At 49.3% G+C, this 20,471-nt stretch overlaps 1 protein-coding gene across 5 annotated transcripts in view; it reads left to right on the top strand.

Moving 5' to 3' along the window:
• The window catches only part of IQSEC2 (IQ motif and Sec7 domain ArfGEF 2), a 77,211-nt gene extending 64,763 nt beyond the window's left edge, over window positions 1-12,448 (top strand). For all 5 annotated transcript variants that reach the window (XM_040266020.1, XM_040266019.1, XM_040266023.1 and 2 more), the window contains 8 exons: window positions 636-802; window positions 3,665-3,804; window positions 4,580-4,705; window positions 6,489-6,588; window positions 7,136-7,297; window positions 8,835-9,008; window positions 9,499-9,548; window positions 10,148-12,448. In XM_040266020.1, the coding sequence (XP_040121954.1) occupies window positions 636-802; window positions 3,665-3,804; window positions 4,580-4,705; window positions 6,489-6,588; window positions 7,136-7,297; window positions 8,835-9,008; window positions 9,499-9,548; window positions 10,148-11,113 (1,885 nt within the window). In that variant the 3' untranslated portion in view covers window positions 11,114-12,448. The remainder of the gene's footprint in view (window positions 1-635; window positions 803-3,664; window positions 3,805-4,579; window positions 4,706-6,488; window positions 6,589-7,135; window positions 7,298-8,834; window positions 9,009-9,498; window positions 9,549-10,147) is intronic.
• The last annotated feature ends 8,023 nt before the right edge of the window (window positions 12,449-20,471 follow it).

Raw genomic sequence — 20,471 nt, 5'->3', positions numbered from 1 at the left:
GGTGCTTCTCTTATTATTCTCAATTTGCAGGTGAGAAATCAGAAGTTTAGTGAGGCTGAGTAACTTGCCCAGAGTCATATGGTGAATAAGCAGTGGAACCAGAATTTCAACTCATGTGTCTGATTCCATGACCCATGCTCTTAACTATTATCTTCCTCCATGAATGCTGCAGGGATCAGGCATCAGACCTGGTTATAAGCCCTGACTCCACCACTTTGGGGTATTTAGAAGAGAAATAGAAGAGTTACTGGGAACTTGTTTTCTAACATGGGAGGATTTGCTTTGTAGTCAGAAAGGTCTGGATTTTCACCCTGGTTTCACCATTTATCAGCTCTATTATCCTAGACACTGAAGGCCACTTTGGGCTTCAGTCACTTCATCTGTAAAATGGGGCTGCAAAACTATGATGGGATTACAGGAGATGACATACATAAATCCCCTGGCAAAGCTTCATGAAAGGTAGCTGTTGTGATTTTTATATGCTAATCTTGAGGAAAGTCTGAAGAAAGAGGAGAGACCCAAAGGGTTTGGGAGTATGTCTTGGAGGAGAGAACTGGTGGTGCCAGATGGGAGGATGGTGGGTAGGTGGAAATTACTGGTGCCTGACCCTGGTCTTGACCCCTCCTGCCCTGCAGCCAGCGGTACTGTGTGTGTAACCCAGCCCTCGTGCGCCAGTTCCGGAATCCAGACACCATTTTCATCCTTGCTTTTGCCATCATCCTCCTCAATACTGACATGTACAGTCCCAGCGTCAAGGCTGAACGCAAGATGAAACTAGATGACTTCATCAAGAACCTGAGAGGTGACCCCAGAGCTTCCCATCAGCTTTTCCTGTCTTTCACCTGGGAAGGGAAAGTGGGCCAGGTGGCAGGGGTGGGAAGGAAGAGGGAGATCACATCTACTCCCTGAAAATTTAACCTCACTTTCTGCCAAGGCTAGATGTTCCCACAGCATTTTCTTATTAAATCACTCAAATGGTCATTTGTCTGTCCATTCATTCCCACACTGAATATTGACTAAACAGGAGGTCCTGAATGGGAGGTAAAATCCATGACTTTTATAGAACTTACACTAACTCACTCATCGCTCCCTGTTTCCCTCCCTTGTTTGCCTGTAAAGACTTATTTATTTTAGGTGCCCTTTCCTCCCCTCAGCATTCATTTATTCATTCATCAATCAGCCAGCCAGGCAATTGACGCTGTGTGCCTCATGTGTGCCAGTCCCTGTGATAGGTGCTAAGGACCATGGAGGGCCATCTGCCACAGGCCCTGCCCCAAGAGGGCTCCCAGTTTGTGCGCGAGAAACTGACTTGTAGCACCAGATACCCAGCGCAAGATGGGAAACAACTGTGATGTCAGACAGGCCAAAAGTATATGCAGAGCTCAGGGAAGAGGGATAATATGACCAAACAGTGATAGAGGAGGCTTACCTAGCAGTAAGAATAACAAAGGCACAGAGGTAGGAAAACAAAGTTGTTTGGAGAACAATCGAGAGGAGGCAGACAATCGAGTTAGGAAGGTCAGTTAGAACCAGTTTCCAGGGGCCTTGATGTGCCAGATGAAAGGTGTTCCCTTGACTTTTTTTTCTTGGTTTATTGTATTGATGTCAAGCCCTGCCTCTCACCAAAGAGCAGCCTACTAGAAATGGCACAGATGTTAGGATTATTTAAACAGAAACGAAAGAGGGAAGTATAATTGAGGAAAAACAAACAGACAAGACAGATTTGCTAACTGTCAGGGGTTTGCATCTTTGGGCTCTTAAGCTGTCTGATTGCTGAGGTAAAAAGGCAGTGTGATGAAGGCTGTTCGTTTAGTACCTGGTGTCCAAGGAGGAGGCTTGGCATTTCCTAAGGAGAAAACATTTTCTTTAGCAGAAGATTTTTGTTAGAGGAGTAAGTGGGTTTTGCTCACCAGACAATCAGAAGGATGGTAGACTTCAAAGGAGGGAGTAAGACAGACCAGAGGCCATCTGGAGCTCTCTGCCAGGATCCTGCCATTAGTCATTTATTCGTTCATTCACTCATTTCATCCATTCTCCCTCTCCCCTCCTTGTCTGTGTGTATGTATATATGTGTGTATATGTACGTGTGTATACATATACACACGTACATATTTTATGTGTACACATATATTGTATATATGCAATGTATATATTTATATATGTACACATTGTATATATACAATGTATATATTTATATATGTACATATATTGTATATGTACAATGTATTATTTATATATGTACATATATTGTACAATACACCTATATTGTATATGTGTATATCTTCACCCTCAAATTATTAAATAAATAAGCAAATGAATTCCTGTTCATTCCAAAAATTTTGGAAATATAGAAGTTATTAAAAAGTTTAACCATCCAAAATTCTGTCCCCTAGAGGCAACCATGGTTGATATTTTGGTGTATTCTAGTCTTTTTTTCCTATGCACATGTAACTATGGGCTCCCCCAGTGGCTCAGTGGAAAAGAATCTGCCTGTAATGCAGGAGATTCAGGTTTGATCACTGAGTTGGGAAAGATCATCTGGAGAAGGAACTGGCAACACACTCCAGTATTCTTGCTTGGAGAACCCCACGGACAGAGGAACCTGGTGGGCTGCAGTCCATGGGGTTGTGAAAGAATGAGACACAACTTAGAGAATACACAGTAACAGCAACAACAGTTCATGAAAATGGAATATCTCTCCATTTATTTGACTTAGTGACTAAACAGGGAGAAGGCAATGGCACCCCACTCCAGTACTCTTGCCTGGAAAATCCCATGGGTGGAGGAGCCTGGAAGGCTGCAGTCCATGGGGTCGCTAAGAGTCGGACACGACTGAGGGACTTCACTTTCACTTTTCACTTTCATGCACTGGAGAAGGAAATGGCAACCCACTCTGGTGTTCTTGCCTGAAGAATCCCAGGGACGGGGGAGCCTGGTGGGCTGCCATCTATGGGGTCGCACAGAGTCAGATACAACTGAAGTGACTTAGCAGCAGTAGCAGCAGTGACTAAACAACAGCAACAAGTGTAACTATACAGTTAAGATCAGGTTGTACAAGCAATTTATTATCTTGCCTTTTTTTTCACTTGCTATAGGAATTTTCTTATGATTTTTAAAAATAAATATCAAATTTTTAACAGCTATAAATTATTTTATGAAATGGATATATTCAGCTTTACTTCAGTAGTCCTTGGCTGTTGAACTTAGATTGTTTGAAAATTTTACCATAAGCTGCACTTATACATATATCTTTGCACATATTTCTGAGTAATTCCTTACAGTGGGTTCCTAGAAGAGGAATCACTGAATAGTTAGGCTTGCCAAATTACCTTCCAAAACAGTTATGTTAGTATATATGCCTGCTTCCATGAACTCTTACTAACACTGGATATTATCATTTAACATTATTTTTGTTAGTTAGAAAGGCCAAGAAAGTGTCATTGTTTTAATCACACTGTGCTCTGAGTTGTTAGACAAAATTCCCGTCCTGGGGAAGAAAGCAACTGACTCTGCTGGCCTGATCGGGCCAAGGGACCAAGGGTGGCTGTTCCTTCCAGTCCTGGCCATCGTTACGGCCCACCCCTGGGTATGGGGGGTTGTGGAGAATTCTTGCCACCCACTCCCCACATGTATACTATATACTCCTGTGTATTCCTTCCGCCAGGGGTTGACAACGGTGAAGACATCCCCCGAGACCTCCTGGTGGGCATTTACCAGCGCATCCAGGGGCGCGAGCTGCGGACCAACGATGACCACGTGTCCCAGGTGCAGGCCGTGGAACGCATGATCGTAGGCAAGAAACCGGTAAGTGCCCTGGGAGGCTGAAGAAGGGACAAGGTTGGGGAGGTGGGTCCATGCCCCTCTGAGCCCCAGGCTCCCCCCAACTGCCGAATGGAGTGGGTGGTGATGCATTCCTCAGGAGTGGTGGGGCAGCTTGAGTGGGATGCTCTTTGGGAATGGATCTGGCGCATGGCAAGGCACATCGTAGATGCTGTGTAAATATTAACATGCTTCTCACCTCTGGTTTGGCTGGTCCATCCCAAGTGAGCAGTCAAGATAATAGTTAGCTGATGACTGAAGCCACAAACACACTCTAGTCTTTTAGTCAACAAACATTTACAGATGCCTTTCCACTGAGCCTAGCATTTCAGTTGGCACTGGGGATACAGGTACGAATAAGATACGGTCTCTGTCCTTGGAAGCACAGACCAGAGTGGGGAGGTGTCAGACAAAAACTCAATACCTCCACCTTATAGTTAGGTTAATTTAGGGGGAGCACATGGGAGGGAGAGGTCATTTTCAGCCCAGTGAGATGAGGAATGGCTTTTTGGAAAAGAGAACACTGGAACTGGGGTTTGGAGGAGTGGTAGAATGTGGCCATAGGGAGCTGAGCAAGGAAAGCATTCCAGACAAAGGGAACTGCAGGGACAAAGATAAGCCTAGGCTTAGTTGCTTAGATTCCTTGTATCAGAGTGACAGTGATATATACCAGAAGTGAACTTACTCTTGCAGTTAATGTTAAGATGCCTGAAGCTGGTGGGCTGGCCTTGCGGACACCTATTTCTTCATGCCCATTTAGGTCCTATCTCTTCCTCACCGTCGACTGGTTTGCTGCTGCCAGCTCTATGAGGTGCCAGATCCAAACCGCCCACAGAGGCTAGGGTTGCATCAGCGGGAGGTCTTCCTCTTCAACGATCTCCTTGTGGTATGCTCATCGAGGGGAGAAGGAGGGAAGTGGTGAGCTTGGACTCTGGGTGGGGTATAAACCATTAACACTGGTAGGTGGAGGTGTGGTGGGTAAGCAGCTCTGCCAGGTGATCTGGGTGCCTCTGCCCCTCCTTTACTTCACCATTTGGAGGATCCATTTGGAGGTAGTGACAGCCACAGGCGGACAGAAAAGGTGAGGACCAAGGCAGATAACAGGCTTACAATCTGGGAAGTGGTAGAAAAAGTCCACGCCCACCTTTATAGCCCAGTAGGTTGGTGGTTGGGATGCTTGAAGTAATTCTTAAAACTGAGCTTATCACCAGTGTAGACATACGTCTTTTAGAACTGGGACACTTAGGACTCTGCAGATGGGAAGGAAACTTCAGGGTCCTGTCCAACCTCTTATCCCAGGCAAGAGCCAGATTCCCGCATGGTCCTCTGCTTGCATGAGTGTGGCACAGAAGGCTGCCTTCCTCCAAGGGAGCCAGTTTTCTGTTTGGACAGCTCTGACTGCTAGAATCTGTCTCCCAATGGGTTTCCTACAATAATCTTCACTCAACCCTTGGGATCCCAGAGAATGAGTGTTCTCCCTCTGCTCTTAGACAGCTCCTCAGGGGTTTGAGGACAGTGACCTGTCCTCCCTTGATGTTCTCTCCTTTAGAGTGGGTCTCTCAGCCTCGGGACTATTGACATCTGGGGCGGATGTGAGATACTCTGTGCGAGAGCTGTCCTGTGCATTGTAGCATGTTTAGCGGCACCCCTGGTTTCTACCTACTCGATAGCAGTAGCACTCAAACTAAAAATGTCCTCTAGGGGGCAAAGTCACCTCTAGTTGAGAATTGCTGCTTTAGATGAAGCTCCTCCGGTGCCCTCTCTGAGGTTTTATTTCCTCTTCTGTGAAGTGGAGCTAATCCCCAGCTCAGGGTTGTCATGGGGGTGAAATAACACGTCAGATGTGGACTAGCCTAACCCAGAGGAGGGCCTCGCCCACATGGGTATTGAGTAAATGTTTCACCATCCATCGTGCACTGACACCTGTGGGTGCCCAGCCCCATACTAGGCACTGGGTTCCCAGAGATGAGGGAGACTCAGTCCTTGTTCTCTCACAATCCAAAGGGCTAAAAAGATGCTTTGCATAAGTGTGTACCGTAACCATCCTGAAATCAAATAATGTGCTTTTAAATGCCACTTGCAGATGGTCTGAGATGTTTCCAACTCATGTTAGCTGAGTCTAGAACACCCGAGTACTTGATAAAGACCTTGGGTTGTTGAGAAGAAGACTCATTAACTCTACACATTGGTTTATTGAAGATTTCCAGTGTGCACTGGGTCTGGCCCAGGTGGGCAAGATAGACGAGAACCAGACTCCTCTTGGTGTTTCCAGTCCAGCAATCACACACTCATAGCACTTTCCTCAAGCCTAATGGCGAAAGGCACTGAACTAGCACTCTAGAAGCTCAGAAAATGGTGGGAGGGGGACTCTATGTGCGGTATTAGAAGAGGCTTCCTGGGGGGAGCAGCATTCAGTTAGTTCCTATAAAAATTGTGAATGCCTGTTGCACACCATCATTATATCAGGAACTTGCATTTCTCTCCCATCTCTTCTGTTCTGCTCCACCAAGCTTCAATTCTCCCCCAACTTGTGGGTATGTGTGTTTGTGTGTATATGTCTGTTAGTGGTGGTATGGGGGGTGTGGGGTAGGCAGTAACAAGCAATAGATGCCATGGGAAAGTCCCCACCCCAAACCCTGCCTCTTGTCTTTTTCCCACCCCTGCCAAAGGTCACCAAAATTTTCCAGAAGAAGAAGATCTTGGTGACATACAGTTTCCGTCAGTCCTTTCCCCTCGTGGAAATGCAGATGCAGCTCTTCCAGAATTCATGTGAGTCCCTTCTTGGATCCCAGCATCCCAAGAGTCTTTGCCATGGCCCTCATGCTCATCCTTCCTCCACACTAGCCTCCAGTTTTGGGAATCCTTTACAACAGGGCTGAGGTCTCCAAAGCACTTCCTTGGTCCCAGGATGGAAGGCAGGCCAGGGTGGAGTATGACTTGGGTCTGTGCCCTGGGGAGCTCATAATCTTGCAGAGAACTGCAGCATGTATATTTTCTGATGGGCTTAAGTGATGGTAATCACGCCACACATTGAATGACTAAGCCAGAGGAGCTTTGATGGGTGGCTTCTGGCTAGCAGAAGCAATGTGAGTAGTGCCAGAGGGGTGAAGGAAGGGGTTCTAGAGAATAGCCAGAGTTCCATCCTGGGGCGTAGGGAGTACCATGACTACCAGGAGTCTGGGGGCTTTGAAGCAAAGGGGGCCCGCTGATGATGCTCATGCAGAGAAGAAGCGGGGTCAGAAATGGACATGAGAAAAGTTATTTCACATATGAGCCACCTTGCCTCAGAGTTGCCTGACCTTCCCCTTCCCCACAGATTACCAGTTTGGGATCAAGTTGCTGTCTGCAGTACCTGGTGGGGAGCGCAAAGTCCTCATCATCTTCAATGCCCCCAGCCTCCAGGACCGGCTGCGCTTCACATCTGACCTCCGAGAATCCATCGCTGAGGTGCAGGAGATGGAAAAATACCGTGTGGAGTGTGAGTAACCCAGCCACATCTCCTTCCCCGACTCCTAATACATTGCCTTGCAGACACTAAGAATCTTGTATTCTGAGAAATTCAGAGTTGGGGGTTAGCTTGTCCAAACTTCCTACCCTCATTCCAGGAACCCTTCAGCCTCTGCTTGAATACCTTCAGTGACAAGAGGCTCATTACCTCTCAACCTCATTATTATTTCAAGCCCTAATTATGAGCCAGCACTTCCTTCTATTGAAAGGCAGCAGGGAGAAGAAGCAGGGTATTGGAGGTAGGACTCTAGTTTCAGATGCCAGGTATGCTACTTATTATCTGGGTAAACTGGGGAAAGGTACCTGACTCTCTGAGCCCCAGTTTCTTCATACATGAAACTGGGGTGGTGAAATCTTCACAGAGTTGTGAAGATTCAATGAGATAAGGCGGAGGATGTGTCCTACGTGTTCACAGGACATGAGTGTTGAATATTGTTAGTGTCCAACTGATGTTACTCCCCTTCCCAGCCTCTCCTTTCCTCTCCCCACATTCTCGCTCCTGAACTGAGTCCTGATGACCCATCCTCCTGGCCTTCAGGGGCCACATCAAGTCATTCTGATCATATGTAATAGAAAATAGTGATTGCATCTCATTCCTCCCAATGTCCTCTAAGTTTTTTCCTCCAGGTTAAGTAATATGGTGTTAATGAGAAAGGCAGGCAGATAGACAAACAGACAGAGAAAGAGATGTGGTGGACAGCTCCTCAGTGAGGCCTTCACAGTTCTGGGGTCTTCTGTTCTCTTCAGCAAGGCAAGGTCATTCATTCAGCTCACCAGATCCTTGAGGCCCTGGGGACATTCAGAGAGAGGCTGAGCATGCCAGGAGGAGGGATGGGTGATCGACAGAAGTCTCCATGACCTCCGCAGGGAGGCGGGAGTGTAAGGCCGGAGAACATAGACTCTGGACTTAGGCAGACCTGCTTCCACAATGTCAGCAACCTCACTTCCAGACTTGCGCTGGGCAAGCTCTGTGACTTCTCGGATTCTCTGTGGCTGCTAATACGTACCTCTGAACTGGTATAAGGATTGAGAGAGATTGAGTAAGCATAGCACCCAGCACACGGCTGGCACATAATAGAGAATTTGATTTCCGTTGGTTTCCTACTCCTGTCCCTCCAGGAGCCCTCTGCTCTGGAGCAAGGTATCTGAGAATGGAGTGGGCTCTGGAATGAATGTCCTTCACCATAGGCTCGAAGGGCCTTCCTGCCCCTCCTGGGAACACAGCAGCCACTGTAAAGCTCTGTTTTGAAAGGTGGGGGTGGTTTGGGAGACCAGACAGGGGAGGGAGAAGCAAGGGGAGAGGAGCCAGAGGAGATGGTGCGAGACGGGCTGGGTGCTGCAGCACTTAGGAGATGTAGCTGAGGGTACGGCTGTCCGGGGGGCGAAGCAGGAGGCCTGAGGACATAGCAGGTGAGGAAGGGGAAGGCCCGTAGAGGGCTGGGGTCAGTCAGCTGGCCTCTCACTCCTGTCTCTGACCTTTGCTCCCTGTCTCCCCCACCACCACCCAGCGGAGCTGGAAAAGCAGAAAGGTATGATGCGGCCTAACACCTCACAGCCCGGAGGGGCCAAGGACTCAGTGAACGGCACACTGGCCCGAAGCAGCCTGGAGGACACTTATGGGGCAGGCGATGGGCTCAAACGGGGTGCACTCAGCAGTTCCCTGCGAGACCTCTCAGATGCAGGCAAGTCTCCCGGGGCCCCTGCCCTGGCTGGGGAGCTGTGGGACTGGGTGTCCTCTTCGCTTCCTATCACTGACTGCCAGCCTTCCTTGCACTCACCACACGTGCACGCATCCTGCCTTCATCCAGAGTCCTAGGTGCCATGCCACAGGGGACCTGGGAGCTGGGTCAGCACAGGCGGAGCCCAGGGTTTGGGCCAGGGAGTGCGAATGGGACCACAGTCTCAGCCCTTCTGTTTCGCTGCTCCACCTCTCCTCTCTTTCCTCTTCTGTCTCTCAGGCACCACCTTTCCTCCTCCTCCTCCATCTTTTCCTCCTCTCACTCCTCCTTCTTTACCTCTCCTCCTCCCGACCTCCCCCTCTCCAACGGGGGAAAGGGAATAGGGGTGTCTGTCCCTGGGAGGGGCCCAGACCTGGTGCCCAGCTCTGGAGCCCAGCCGGGTGGGGAGGGGGGGTTGCTGCTCTGACGCTGGGCTCCTTGCTTGTGGGCGCAGGGAAGCGGGGGCGGCGTAACAGCGTGGGATCGCTGGACAGCACCATCGAAGTAAGTGCCAGCTCCTGCCCCACTCTCTGCATGAGCCCTGCCCTGCCACTCTGGCGCCCCAGAGGAGGAGGGGACCTGTTGCTTTCCCCTCTTCCCTGCCGGGAACCCTGCGGCTGCCTCTCCCAGCCAACCACTCTCTCAATCTGTCCTCAACTCTGTCTGTCCTCACTCTGCCTGTCTCTCAGTCTGTCTTCCACTCTCCCGAGCCCCTTCTCAACCCCAGGGCCGACTCCAAGTAGTGATGCTCTTGGAGTTGGGCCGAGAGAAGCTCTTACTTCCAAGTCCTGCTCTTTGAGCCTGACCAAGTCACTCTGTCTCTCTGGGCCTAACATGCTCCCTGCCTGCAAAATGGGGATGAGGAGGAGGTACTGCTAAATCTTCCTCTCCCAGCTGAAGCTCAGATGAGATAGTGGATGTGACAGCAGAGCTCTGCAAGCTGGGGGCGCTCCATGTACAAGTACAGGACTGTGACTTGGTTTCCATTATGCCATGGAGGGGGGTCCTGTCTCTCCAGCCCCCAGGGACCAGGGGGTTGGGGCTTAGGGTTGGGGGTTTAGGACATCTAGACCGGCCTGACTTCCACCCCTCCCCCCTTCCAGGGGTCTGTTATTAGCAGTCCACGCCCTCACCAGAGGATGCCACCTCCACCCCCACCCCCGCCGCCAGAGGAGTACAAGAGCCAGAGGCCCGTCTCCAACTCCTCATCCTTCCTGGGCTCCCTATTTGGAAGCAAGCGTGGCAAGGGGCCCTTCCAGATGCCACCACCACCAACAGGCCAGGCCTCTGCCTCCTCTTCATCTGCTTCTTCCACCCACCACCACCACCACCACCACCACCACGGTCACAGCCACGGTGGCCTGGGGGTGCTGCCTGATGGGCAGTCCAAGCTCCAGGCCCTGCATGCCCAGTATTGCCAAGGACCAGGCCCGGCCCCGCCGCCCTACCTGCCACCCCAGCAACCCCCTCTCCCCCCACCGCCTCAGCAGCCCCCGCCCCTGCCGCAGCTGGGCTCCATTCCACCACCTCCCGCTTCAGCTCCTCCTGTGGGGCCGCATCGCCACTTCCATGCCCATGGCCCAGTCCCAGGCCCCCAGCACTATACCTTGGGCCGGCCAGGCAGAGCTCCCAGACGGGGGGCCGGAGGACACCCTCAGTTTGCTCCACACGGCCGCCACCCCCTGCACCAGCCCACCTCCCCCTTGCCCCTGTACAGTCCTGCCCCCCAGCACCCTCCAGCCCACAAACAGGGCCCCAAGCACTTCATCTTCAGCCACCACCCACAGATGATGCCAGCAGCGGGGGCCGCTGGGGGCCCTGGATCTCGGCCACCAGGGGGCTCCTACTCCCACCCCCACCACCCCCAGTCACCGTTGTCACCGCACTCACCCATCCCACCCCACCCCTCCTACCCACCCCTGCCCCCACCCTCACCCCACACCCCACACTCGCCCCTGCCACCCACCTCCCCCCACGGCCCACTGCACGCCTCTGGGCCCCCCGGCACGGCCAACCCACCCACTGCAAACCCCAAGGCCAAGCCAAGCCGGATCAGCACCGTGGTCTGATGAGTGGAGTGTGCGAGCTGGGGACTGGGAAGGTCTGGGGAATCTGCCAGAGAGCTCTCTGCTTCCTCAGTTTCTCCAAAATACACATGCACATAGAAATGTCCTCCTCCTCACTTCTTCCCTGCCTCGGGACCCCTCCTCTAACCCCCAACAGTCTCCTCGGGGTTTCCTTCCAGAGTTGAGACTCCTTGCCACTTGCAGCCTGTATGCAGGGCTCTTGAACTCTGGGGAGTGGTGAGGACCTTTCAGAGATCCTCGTCCTCTTTTGCCCTCTCTTCACCCTCCCCCCTCCCTTTCCCCAGAGGTCTAGTTGGGTGGCCTCAGACCTCTGGGCCAGTGTGAGCTCCCCGTCAGCTCTGGCTGGTAGGGAAGGGCAGGCGTTGAGAGCAATGAGGGTGAAGGCTTCCCCAGGGCACCTCTGGCCAAGTGGAGCTAGGAGGGGGCTCTGCAGTGTTGTGGCCAAACCCCAGCTGTCTCGGCCCTCTCTCTGACCTCAGGGCCTGGCCATACACTTCCAGGTGTCTCTCCACCTGCTGGAGGATGTGGGGTGTCAGTGCACTCGGTGAGTGGGCCCCCATATATGCTGGTCCCCAGGTGGGGCAGTGCTTCCTCTTTGTAGCCGATCTCTGCTCTCTGTCTAGTGGGCCCCAGCCCAGACCTCTTCAGCTTCAGGACCTTGCCTTTCCTTGCAATGTTCTTATCCTGATCAAAGTTCAGACAGGTTTGGGGCAGGGGGGCTGAGGTCTGGGATGAGAAGGGCGCAGCCCTCCCTCACCCATATTGCATGCCCCCCATTCCCTCACACCTACCCCACCTACAGCTGAAGACAGTGCACTTTACAGATACTGCCCACACATACCCCGCTGGGGCAGGGCACCCAGCGTCAGCCCTGGGGAGAGGGGCTCCCAGAGGGCCACCATGAGCCCAAGATGTCCTTCCTGAGGCAGACATTGAAGCCATCAGAGTGGGAGCTGGGAGCCAGGATGCCTGAGTCCTTCTGTCCGTCAAACTCTCTGCTGCCCCTCCAGCCCCTTTACAGCCCTGTTTATTTATTATAAATATATTTTTTACAAGCCCCAGTTCCTCTTCTTGCCCTGCATATCCAGCTCCTTTCTCAGCTCCTGCCTCCCTCTCCCCTCTCCATCATGGGCTGCAGTACAAACAGACAGACAGACCCTGGCTGTATGAAGGGCCAGGGACCCTGGGGTTTGGGGGTGGGGGAGGGCAGCAGCGGGAGGGGCTGTATGGAGAGGACCTGGGGTTTAGGCATTGTCTTTTCTCCTCCTTGTATATAAGAATGTATATTTGATGCCTCATAAAAGACCTTGTGCTCACCTCCCGCCTCTGCCTCCTACTTGTGCCCCCTCCGCCATGGTGGAGCCCCTGGGAGAGAGGCCTTAGCCCAGGGAGGTGAGGCGCTGATGGTAAAAGCTCAGACAACTGGGTGGGTGAGAGGCTTTGGTTGGATGGGAGGTGGGGGGTGAGGGAGGTTTTCCTGTTTGTTTCATTTAACAGTTTGCATAATGGAGTGGCAAGGGTCTGGGCTTTAGAGTGGATCCAGTTCAAATCCTGGGGCTTTCCCTTCCTAGTGCACTTGGGAAAGGCAACCTCTCTGAGTCTCGGTTTCCTCAGTTGAAAACTTGGGGTGATAAGCCATTGCCACATGGGGTTGTGATGACGGCATGAGGTAATGAGTGTCCAGCAGCCGGCATAGAGTAGGTGCTCAGCAAGTTAGTTCTCTTCCCTTCCTTTCATAGGTTGCATACTTCCTCTATGCCCGTGGCATCTATTCTCACCCTTCCTGGGACTGGCCTGGCTTTGTCCTGGAGCCCTCCCCACTTCTCCACAGCAGGCCGCATTTCTGTCCTTGAGGGTGTGGGTGGAGGGTTACCTGGGCCAGGAAGCCAAGGCTAGATACATTCATCATAAGAACTCTGTGTATGTACTTGGGATGTTAGATGACAAATAGCAGGGCTCCCTTTAGTTTACTGAGGAGGGGTCAGGCCCAGAGAAGGGGAGGGTCTTTCCCAAGTCCAGATGGAGGATCCTGATTTCTAGTCCAGGCTCTTTTCCAGTCCCCAAAGCTGCGTCCCTATGAAATGGACATGTTTCCAGCACCACTGATCATGTCCTGGGCTCAGCAGAGCCTAGGAGCAATGGGGGATGCTGGCTCTTGGTTAGGGTCAGCAGGGTCCCTGGAAGCAGCAATCAGTAAATATTTGGGGGACTTTCTTAGAGTGTAAAATGGCCACTAAGAGGGAGCAGTTTGGATGACCCCACATTTTTTTCTGAGGCCTTATTTCCTCCACCTTATGGATGGCCCCACTCTTAAGCAGCTGGGATCAATGTCTTTGTTTTCTTCCTCACATGCACATTTAAACAAAAGCAGCAGCTGGAGCCATGTGAGCATTTGGTCCAGAATCAAATCCAATCAGACTTTTTGTTTCTTCTCTGGTGGACCAGGCTGAACTACCTTTGATTGTTCCCACTTCTCCCACCTTCAGCCTGATGCTTGTTTTCCTCTTCCCAAAGCTCAGCTTTTAGCAGTCAGTCAGACTTGACTGTGGAGAAGGCAATGGCACCCCACTCCAGTACTCTTGCCTGGAAAATCCCATGGATGGAGGAGCCTGGTAGGCTGCAGTCCATGGGGTCGCTAAGAGTCGGACACGACTGAGCGACTTCACTTTCACTTTTCATTTGCATGCATTGGAGAAGGAAATGGCAACACACTCCAGTGTTCTTGCCTGGAGAATCCCAGGGACGGGGGAGCCTGGTGGGCTGCCGTCTATGGGGTCGCACAGAGCCGGAGACGACTGAAAAGACTTAGCAGCAGCAGCAGACTTGACTGTTGCCTTTGATGAAATAGGGACAATAATCTTGCAGGGCAATTGTTAATAGATGGGAGTGAAATACCTGCCCCTTGCCAGACACACAGTCAGCTGTTCTCGGCTGCCTATGGAAAAAAGTGCAAACCCTTTGCCTTGACTTTGGAACAATCTCTGTAATCCACTCATTTCTCATCTACACTTTGGTCATCCACTCAACATTTCCTGAAAAGACCTGTATGTAATTTCCAAACTCAGTATTTTACCTGTGCCTTCTCCCTGAAAGATGTACTCCCCCCACATCCCTGATGGTTTTCTCACTCTTAAGAGATGGTCTTTTTTTTTTTTCTTCATTTTTTTTTTAAATTTATTTATTTATTTTTAATTTTTACTTTACAATTCTGTATTGGTTTTGGCATAGATCGACATGAATCCACCGAGAACCCATGCCTCACAAAGTGTGCCCTTGATCACATTCTCTGGGATCCCTCACATCAGTATCTATCTTCCCCACTAGACCATAACTGGCACAGGCGTGACACTGATCTGAATCACCTCTGTCCAGAGCATTGACCAGCACAGCACTTGGCATAGCACAGATGACACTAAACTTTCTGTTGATTTGAATTAATAGTTCTTTCTAAGCTAAATCTTAAAGTATCTTTGCATTGGTTGATTTACTGATTGATGCGACCTGCAAGCTTTCAGGCCCCTCTGGAGCCTCCTCGTGCTTCTCTGAGCTCTCTCCTATCTTCTCCTCCTCCTCCCTTCCTCCCTGCAGTCCCAGAACTGGGCTGTCCCTGCCCCACCCTCGCCCTCTCCCTGGAAGCTCACCATCCAGACGTTGGCTCCTCACCTCTCTATTTCCCTGAGGACCTGAAGACAAAGAGTTAATTGGCCATCCTCAGATGTTTTACTGCCAATCTTTTTGGAGATGTGGATGAAGAGGGATGACACATAACGAAAGACAAAGGTCCTAGAATCTCATGGAGTTCTTGTCTTTACCCTAGACCAGTGGTAGCCTAGAAGTCTTTCTGTGATGATAGAAATGTCCTATACCTGTGCTGTTCACTATGGTAACCCCTAGCCACATTTGGCTGCTGAGCACTTGAAATGTGGCTAGTTGCAACTGAACAACTGAATTTTTAAAAATGCAAACAGCCACATGTGGATACTAGCTACCATATTGGGCAGAGCCGGACAAGACTTTCAGAAGTAGACAGCCTGGGGGGATAACGCCAATACAACATAAGTGCAGGCCCAGAAGGAAGCACAGAATGTGTGGGGGTGCAAAGAAAGGGAAAACTCAACTTGGGGCAGGGGAGAGGGGTCAGGTGAGCATTTCTGGAACTGCTCCTTTAGCTGAGTCTTGAAGGGTAAGTAGGAATAAGCCCGGGAAAGAAAGGCATTTGCCAGAGAGAGCAGCATAAGTCTGGAGGTGTGTGAGTATGTTAATATTAGTGAAATAATGAGAAAGGAATGGGAGAGGACAGCCCAGGTGGTGGGCATGGCACATCCTAAAGGAGAGGTGGGCGGTCCCCATATCCTCATTCCTCTGTTGCCAACAGGTTTTCTCACCCAAGCCTTGGAAGCTAAAGACCAGGTGACATGTTGGGCTACATAGCATCTCTGTTATAAAGCTATTATTTTTCCCTTTGTAATGAATGATTATGTTGAGGGGAGATGCATTAACATTATGTATTTGTCTTGTTATTCCTCAAACTTTCACCCACCAGTTTTAGCATTCACTGATGATTCTTGAGGTGTCCAAATGGTGACTGTCCAATGCCATCATTCTTTGCACTTGTATTAGTTGGCTCTCCAGTGTAAGGTAGAGCTTTCCCTTTTCCTACATTTATGTATTTATAGTCTCATGGACTCATGGTTGTCTATCATTTCAGTGTATTATAACACATTAATATCATTCTTTATCTCGATGTTCAAAATGTCCCATATTTAGCCAGCAGGAAGATGACTCCTGCGTCCTTTTGGCAGCTGTCCATCTTTCCTGAGCACTTCCTTATTTTCTGGTACCACAAGATGCTCCAGATTCATCTTATATTTTCCCTGACCCAGTCTTAGAATCAACCACTTTTTCCAAGGAGCTCTGGTTCTTTTTGGTTGAGAATGGCATTTAGAAACCAAGATTTGGGCACTAGGTGTTTTGTTTTCAGGATTTGCTTTGTTTTCAGGATTTGCTTTTTTACTTGGGAAAACTTTGAGCATCTATTGATGATTTTCTAACTCCATCATTCTTTGAAGGAAAAATTTTTCCTTTTCCCTCAGTTTATTTATTTATATCAGTGTGGAGTCATGGATTTTTATTTTACTCGAGTTATAAGTAACTCGAGTAAAATACTATCATAATTCATTTGGAATTATCATTGTTTTAAATGTATCATTGTTATGCATATGTATTGAGCACATAATATACATCTCTCTCTCTATCTACCTATCTATCTATAAATCTCCACGAACTCACATAGAGACCTTGATATCTTAAGGAGGCTCTTTTAATAACCTAGGCTAGAAACAGTCAATGGCTCTCTTGGGGAGTAGATTAGAAAAAGGCATGGGGAAGAGGGGATAAATTCCAGAGCTACTTAGGATTTAGAACTTGCAGCTCATACCTACTTTAGAATTGGAAGGGACCCTGTTTTAAAATCAAGAAAGTGATGCACGAAGTCACTATGCAGTTCATCCAGAAAACATGGATGGAGTGAGTGTGGTTGAGAGCAGAGCCAAGCGTTCCAATCACTGCTCTGTACCAGTTCCATGCCAGACCCTCTCTCCCAGGTGCATGGGTGAGGCCAACCCAACCTCCAGCCCAGGGTGAGCTCCCTGCCGCTTCTCAGTTCTTAACCCTGCAGGGCCCAGACTCAGGCTGATCCCAAGCAAGATCCAAAGATTGAGAAAGGATCCCATTTCCTGAGCACCTGTTTTTCGAGGGGCACCATTTGAGTCTTTTACAGGCAGAATTGTATAGCAGACAGACTTGAACAGTTTGTACTCTGCTACTTACTAGCCATGTAACTTGGTTAAGTTTACACTACTCTGAATTTCAACCTCCTCATCTGTTATATAGGTATAACAATACCTATTTCATAGTACCTGGCTTTTGAGCAATGGTAGTTATCATGATCTCTAATCTTCATAACCACCCTGTGTGGAAAGGATTATATAGTCTCACTGGACAAATGAGAAAAGCAAGGTTCAGGGAGGTGAGGTACATGGTAGATCTCAGTGGGTGAATGTCAGCTGCAGGAAAGCAGAGACCATGTCTGTCTTGGTCACCATTATATTCCCAGGGCCAAGAAAAGTACCTGGTGCATAATAGGAATTTGATAAATGTTCGTGAATAAATGAATTGGGACTGACTGGGCTTCAAGGAGTCTATGCAGTTTCCATTTGCCCTTCCAGAATGGTGGGTGGTGTCTGGGCTAAGAACCTTAGAGAAGGCTTTGGGAAGGCTAGGCTGAGCTGAGACCCCAAATTTGGTCTCCTGACTCCTAATTTGTGCTCTTTGCCCTTCACTGAGTAGCCTCAAGATAGAAAGGCCGAACTTCTTTCAACCTAGGATTCGGCATATTCTTTTATCTTCTTTGTTCTCTTCACCTTCTCCTGCCTAGTTCTACTATGGTGGGAGCAAATGACAAGAGCATTTGACCAAGAGTCAGCAACTTCCTGTGTATCAATGGGCAAGTTGTTTAATCTGTCTGGAACGTGGTTCCTCATCTACAGGTTGGGTAAATTGATCTACATCTTTCCCAAAACTGTTGCAAAGATTAAGGGAAGTAATTGGCATGAAAGAGCTATGTGGGCTGTTAAATGCTTACACCTGTGATAGACTAGTGATTTCTTTTTTTTTTTTACTGTTATTAGCATTTTACTGTTTTTTACTGTTATTAGCATTTTACTGTTATTAGCATTACCTTCCATTTGTTTCCTGTCCATACAGTTGTTCAGTTGGGTCACTCACCTGTTTTTCTGGTGGAGAAGGGTTGAGGTTTCTCCTGACACTAGAAAGCTAGAAAGGAAATGTCACTTACTATATGTATTACTTGGGACAAGTTTCCTCACCAGGCAAGTAGGGGATAAAGATTCCAAGCATTAAAGGCAATCTAAAGGTTCAAGTGATAAAAAATCTGAAATCACTAGGCACAGTGCCTGGCACAAAGGAGATTCTTAATGAGTTTTGACATACTGTTTGTTGACTCTCAAGAGTGAAAATAACAGTTAACAGATACTGAGGGCCTTCTATGTGCTGGGTAGTATACAACAATCCTTCAAGGTAGGTATTATCACCCCCATACAACATCATTCAGTTTCAGAACCTGGGACTTACCCAAGGCCACATAACTAGAAAATGGCAGAGCTGGTGGGACTAGAAGTCAGGCCTCTCTGACTACAGGGTGTGAGTTGCTACCAGTGTTCCCCACTCCCTTAGAGATGATGCCCTTAACTCAGCAGGCAGAATGAATATACTTAACTGGGACATGGTATAGATTAGAAACTGGTATAGATTAGAAACATGATTAGAAACTGTTAACTGAAGGAATGACACTCTCCATCCCCTTCAAACATACTCAAGCTTACAGCAGATGCTTAATATATCCAGGAAATGTTTGCAAAGAGTATATATTATTTTTAGTGAATATATATTAAGGCTGCTCAAAAATATACATTCATTTTTCTGTTTACTCAGCATTTATTTACTGCTTACCATGCCAGGCACTAAGGATGTATAAGATCACAAGGTCCCTGCCCTTAAGGAATTCACAGTCTGATGGAGGAGCACAAAATAAGCACTTAAGCAGCATGTAGTGAAAGTTAAAGTTGCTCAGTCATGTCCCACTCTTTGCAACCCCATGGACTATACAGTCCATGGAATTCTCCAGGCCCAATACTGGAGTGGGTAGCCTTTCCCTTCTCCAGAGGATCTTCCCAACCCAGGGATCCGAACCCAGGTCTCTCACACTGCAGGCGGATTCTTTACCAGCTGAAGCTGGGAAAGCTTCTTCACCAGGGAAGCCCAAGAATACTGGAGTGGGTAGCCTATCCCTTCTTCAGGGGATCTTCCTGACCAGGAATCCAACCGGGGTCTCCTGCATTGCAGGCGGATTCTTTACCAACTGAGCTATCAGGTAAGCCCAATCAGCATGTAGAGAAGTATTCTAAAATGTGGACAGTAGGTTCTTGAACTATTTATGCTTTAGGCCCACAACTGATGAGTAACTTAGAGCTCCTCAAATGCAGTAGATGCCTGCTGCTGCTGCCAAGTCGCTTCAGTCATGTCAACTCTGTGCGACCCCATAGACGGCAGCCCACCAGTCTCCCCCGTCCCTGGGATTCTCCAGGCAAGAACACGAGTGGGTTGCCATTTCCTTCTCCACTGCATGAAAGTGAAAAGTGAAAGTGAAGTCGCTCAGTGGTATCCGACTCTTTGCGACCCCATGGGCTGCAGCCCACCAGGCTCCTCCGTCCATGGGATTTTCCAGGCAAGAGTACTGGAGTGGGGTGCCATTGCCTTCTCCAGTGGATGCCTGATCTATGGGCAAAGTATTTGTTTGATAGTCAAAACATTTGCAATAAACCTATTCAGAAACTGCTCACAAACATGCACACAATGGGAGCAGAGGTACACATAGTAGATTCTCAAATATAAGGAGGGGGCTATACACAATAAATACAATCCATGCACACAAATACATAATAAGTACACTGTAGGCTCACAAGTGAGCACAGAGTAGGTACTTCAAATGGTGGGCACTGGTAGGTGATACATATGCTGTTGTTAAAATCCAGTAGTTAAAATATACATACTCTCAGGCTTATTTTGTAGGGGTACATGCCACAAATGAAAGTTGCTCAGTCGCGTCCGACTCTGCGACCAGTCTATGGAATTCTCTAGGCCAGAATACTGGAGTGGGTAGCCTTTCCCTTCTCCAGGGGATCTTCCCAACCCGGAGATCAAACCCAAGTCTCTTGCATTGTAGGCGGACTTTTTACCAATTGAGCCAGAAGGGAGGCCCACATGCCACAAATAAGGACACGATAAAAGTGTTCATTAAAATGCTGATTGACAATGACTCTTTGAGTTAAGGATGGAAGCCCCATCTCTGAGAGGCCTCTACACGCAAACTTGGACAAAATATTTCCTTCCTCTCCTTGGGGCCCAGGGTTCTAAAAATCCGCAATTCCCGAGAAGGGAGCAGCATCCCAGCTTCCTTTTTTCAAAGCCCCAGAGGTGTCAGAGCCTAGACCTGGGAACTATGTATGTCTCTCGTAATCTGCGGGCCTGCAGAAGGGCCCCTTGCCATCACGGACTCGAAGACGCCTTCTGTGGCCCACACCGGAAAGACCCGGGAGGAGAGCATGTCGGGGCGGGGCTCGCGCCAGTGTTGAGGTCATCGAGTGGGTGCCAGTTTAGACCCACCACCCACCAACGCCAACTCCTCTTCCGGTCTCCCTCCGTAACGCGCATGCGCAGCACTGGCCTTTAAACGTGCACCGCCGGTCCGTCCGGAAAGAGG

This window comes from Oryx dammah, unplaced genomic scaffold (assembly GCF_014754425.2).
Source record: "Oryx dammah isolate SB20612 unplaced genomic scaffold, SCBI_Odam_1.1 HiC_scaffold_23, whole genome shotgun sequence".
In the NCBI taxonomy this organism is placed as follows: domain Eukaryota; kingdom Metazoa; phylum Chordata; class Mammalia; order Artiodactyla; family Bovidae; genus Oryx; species Oryx dammah.
This window is presented reverse-complemented; position numbering and strand designations above follow the sequence as displayed.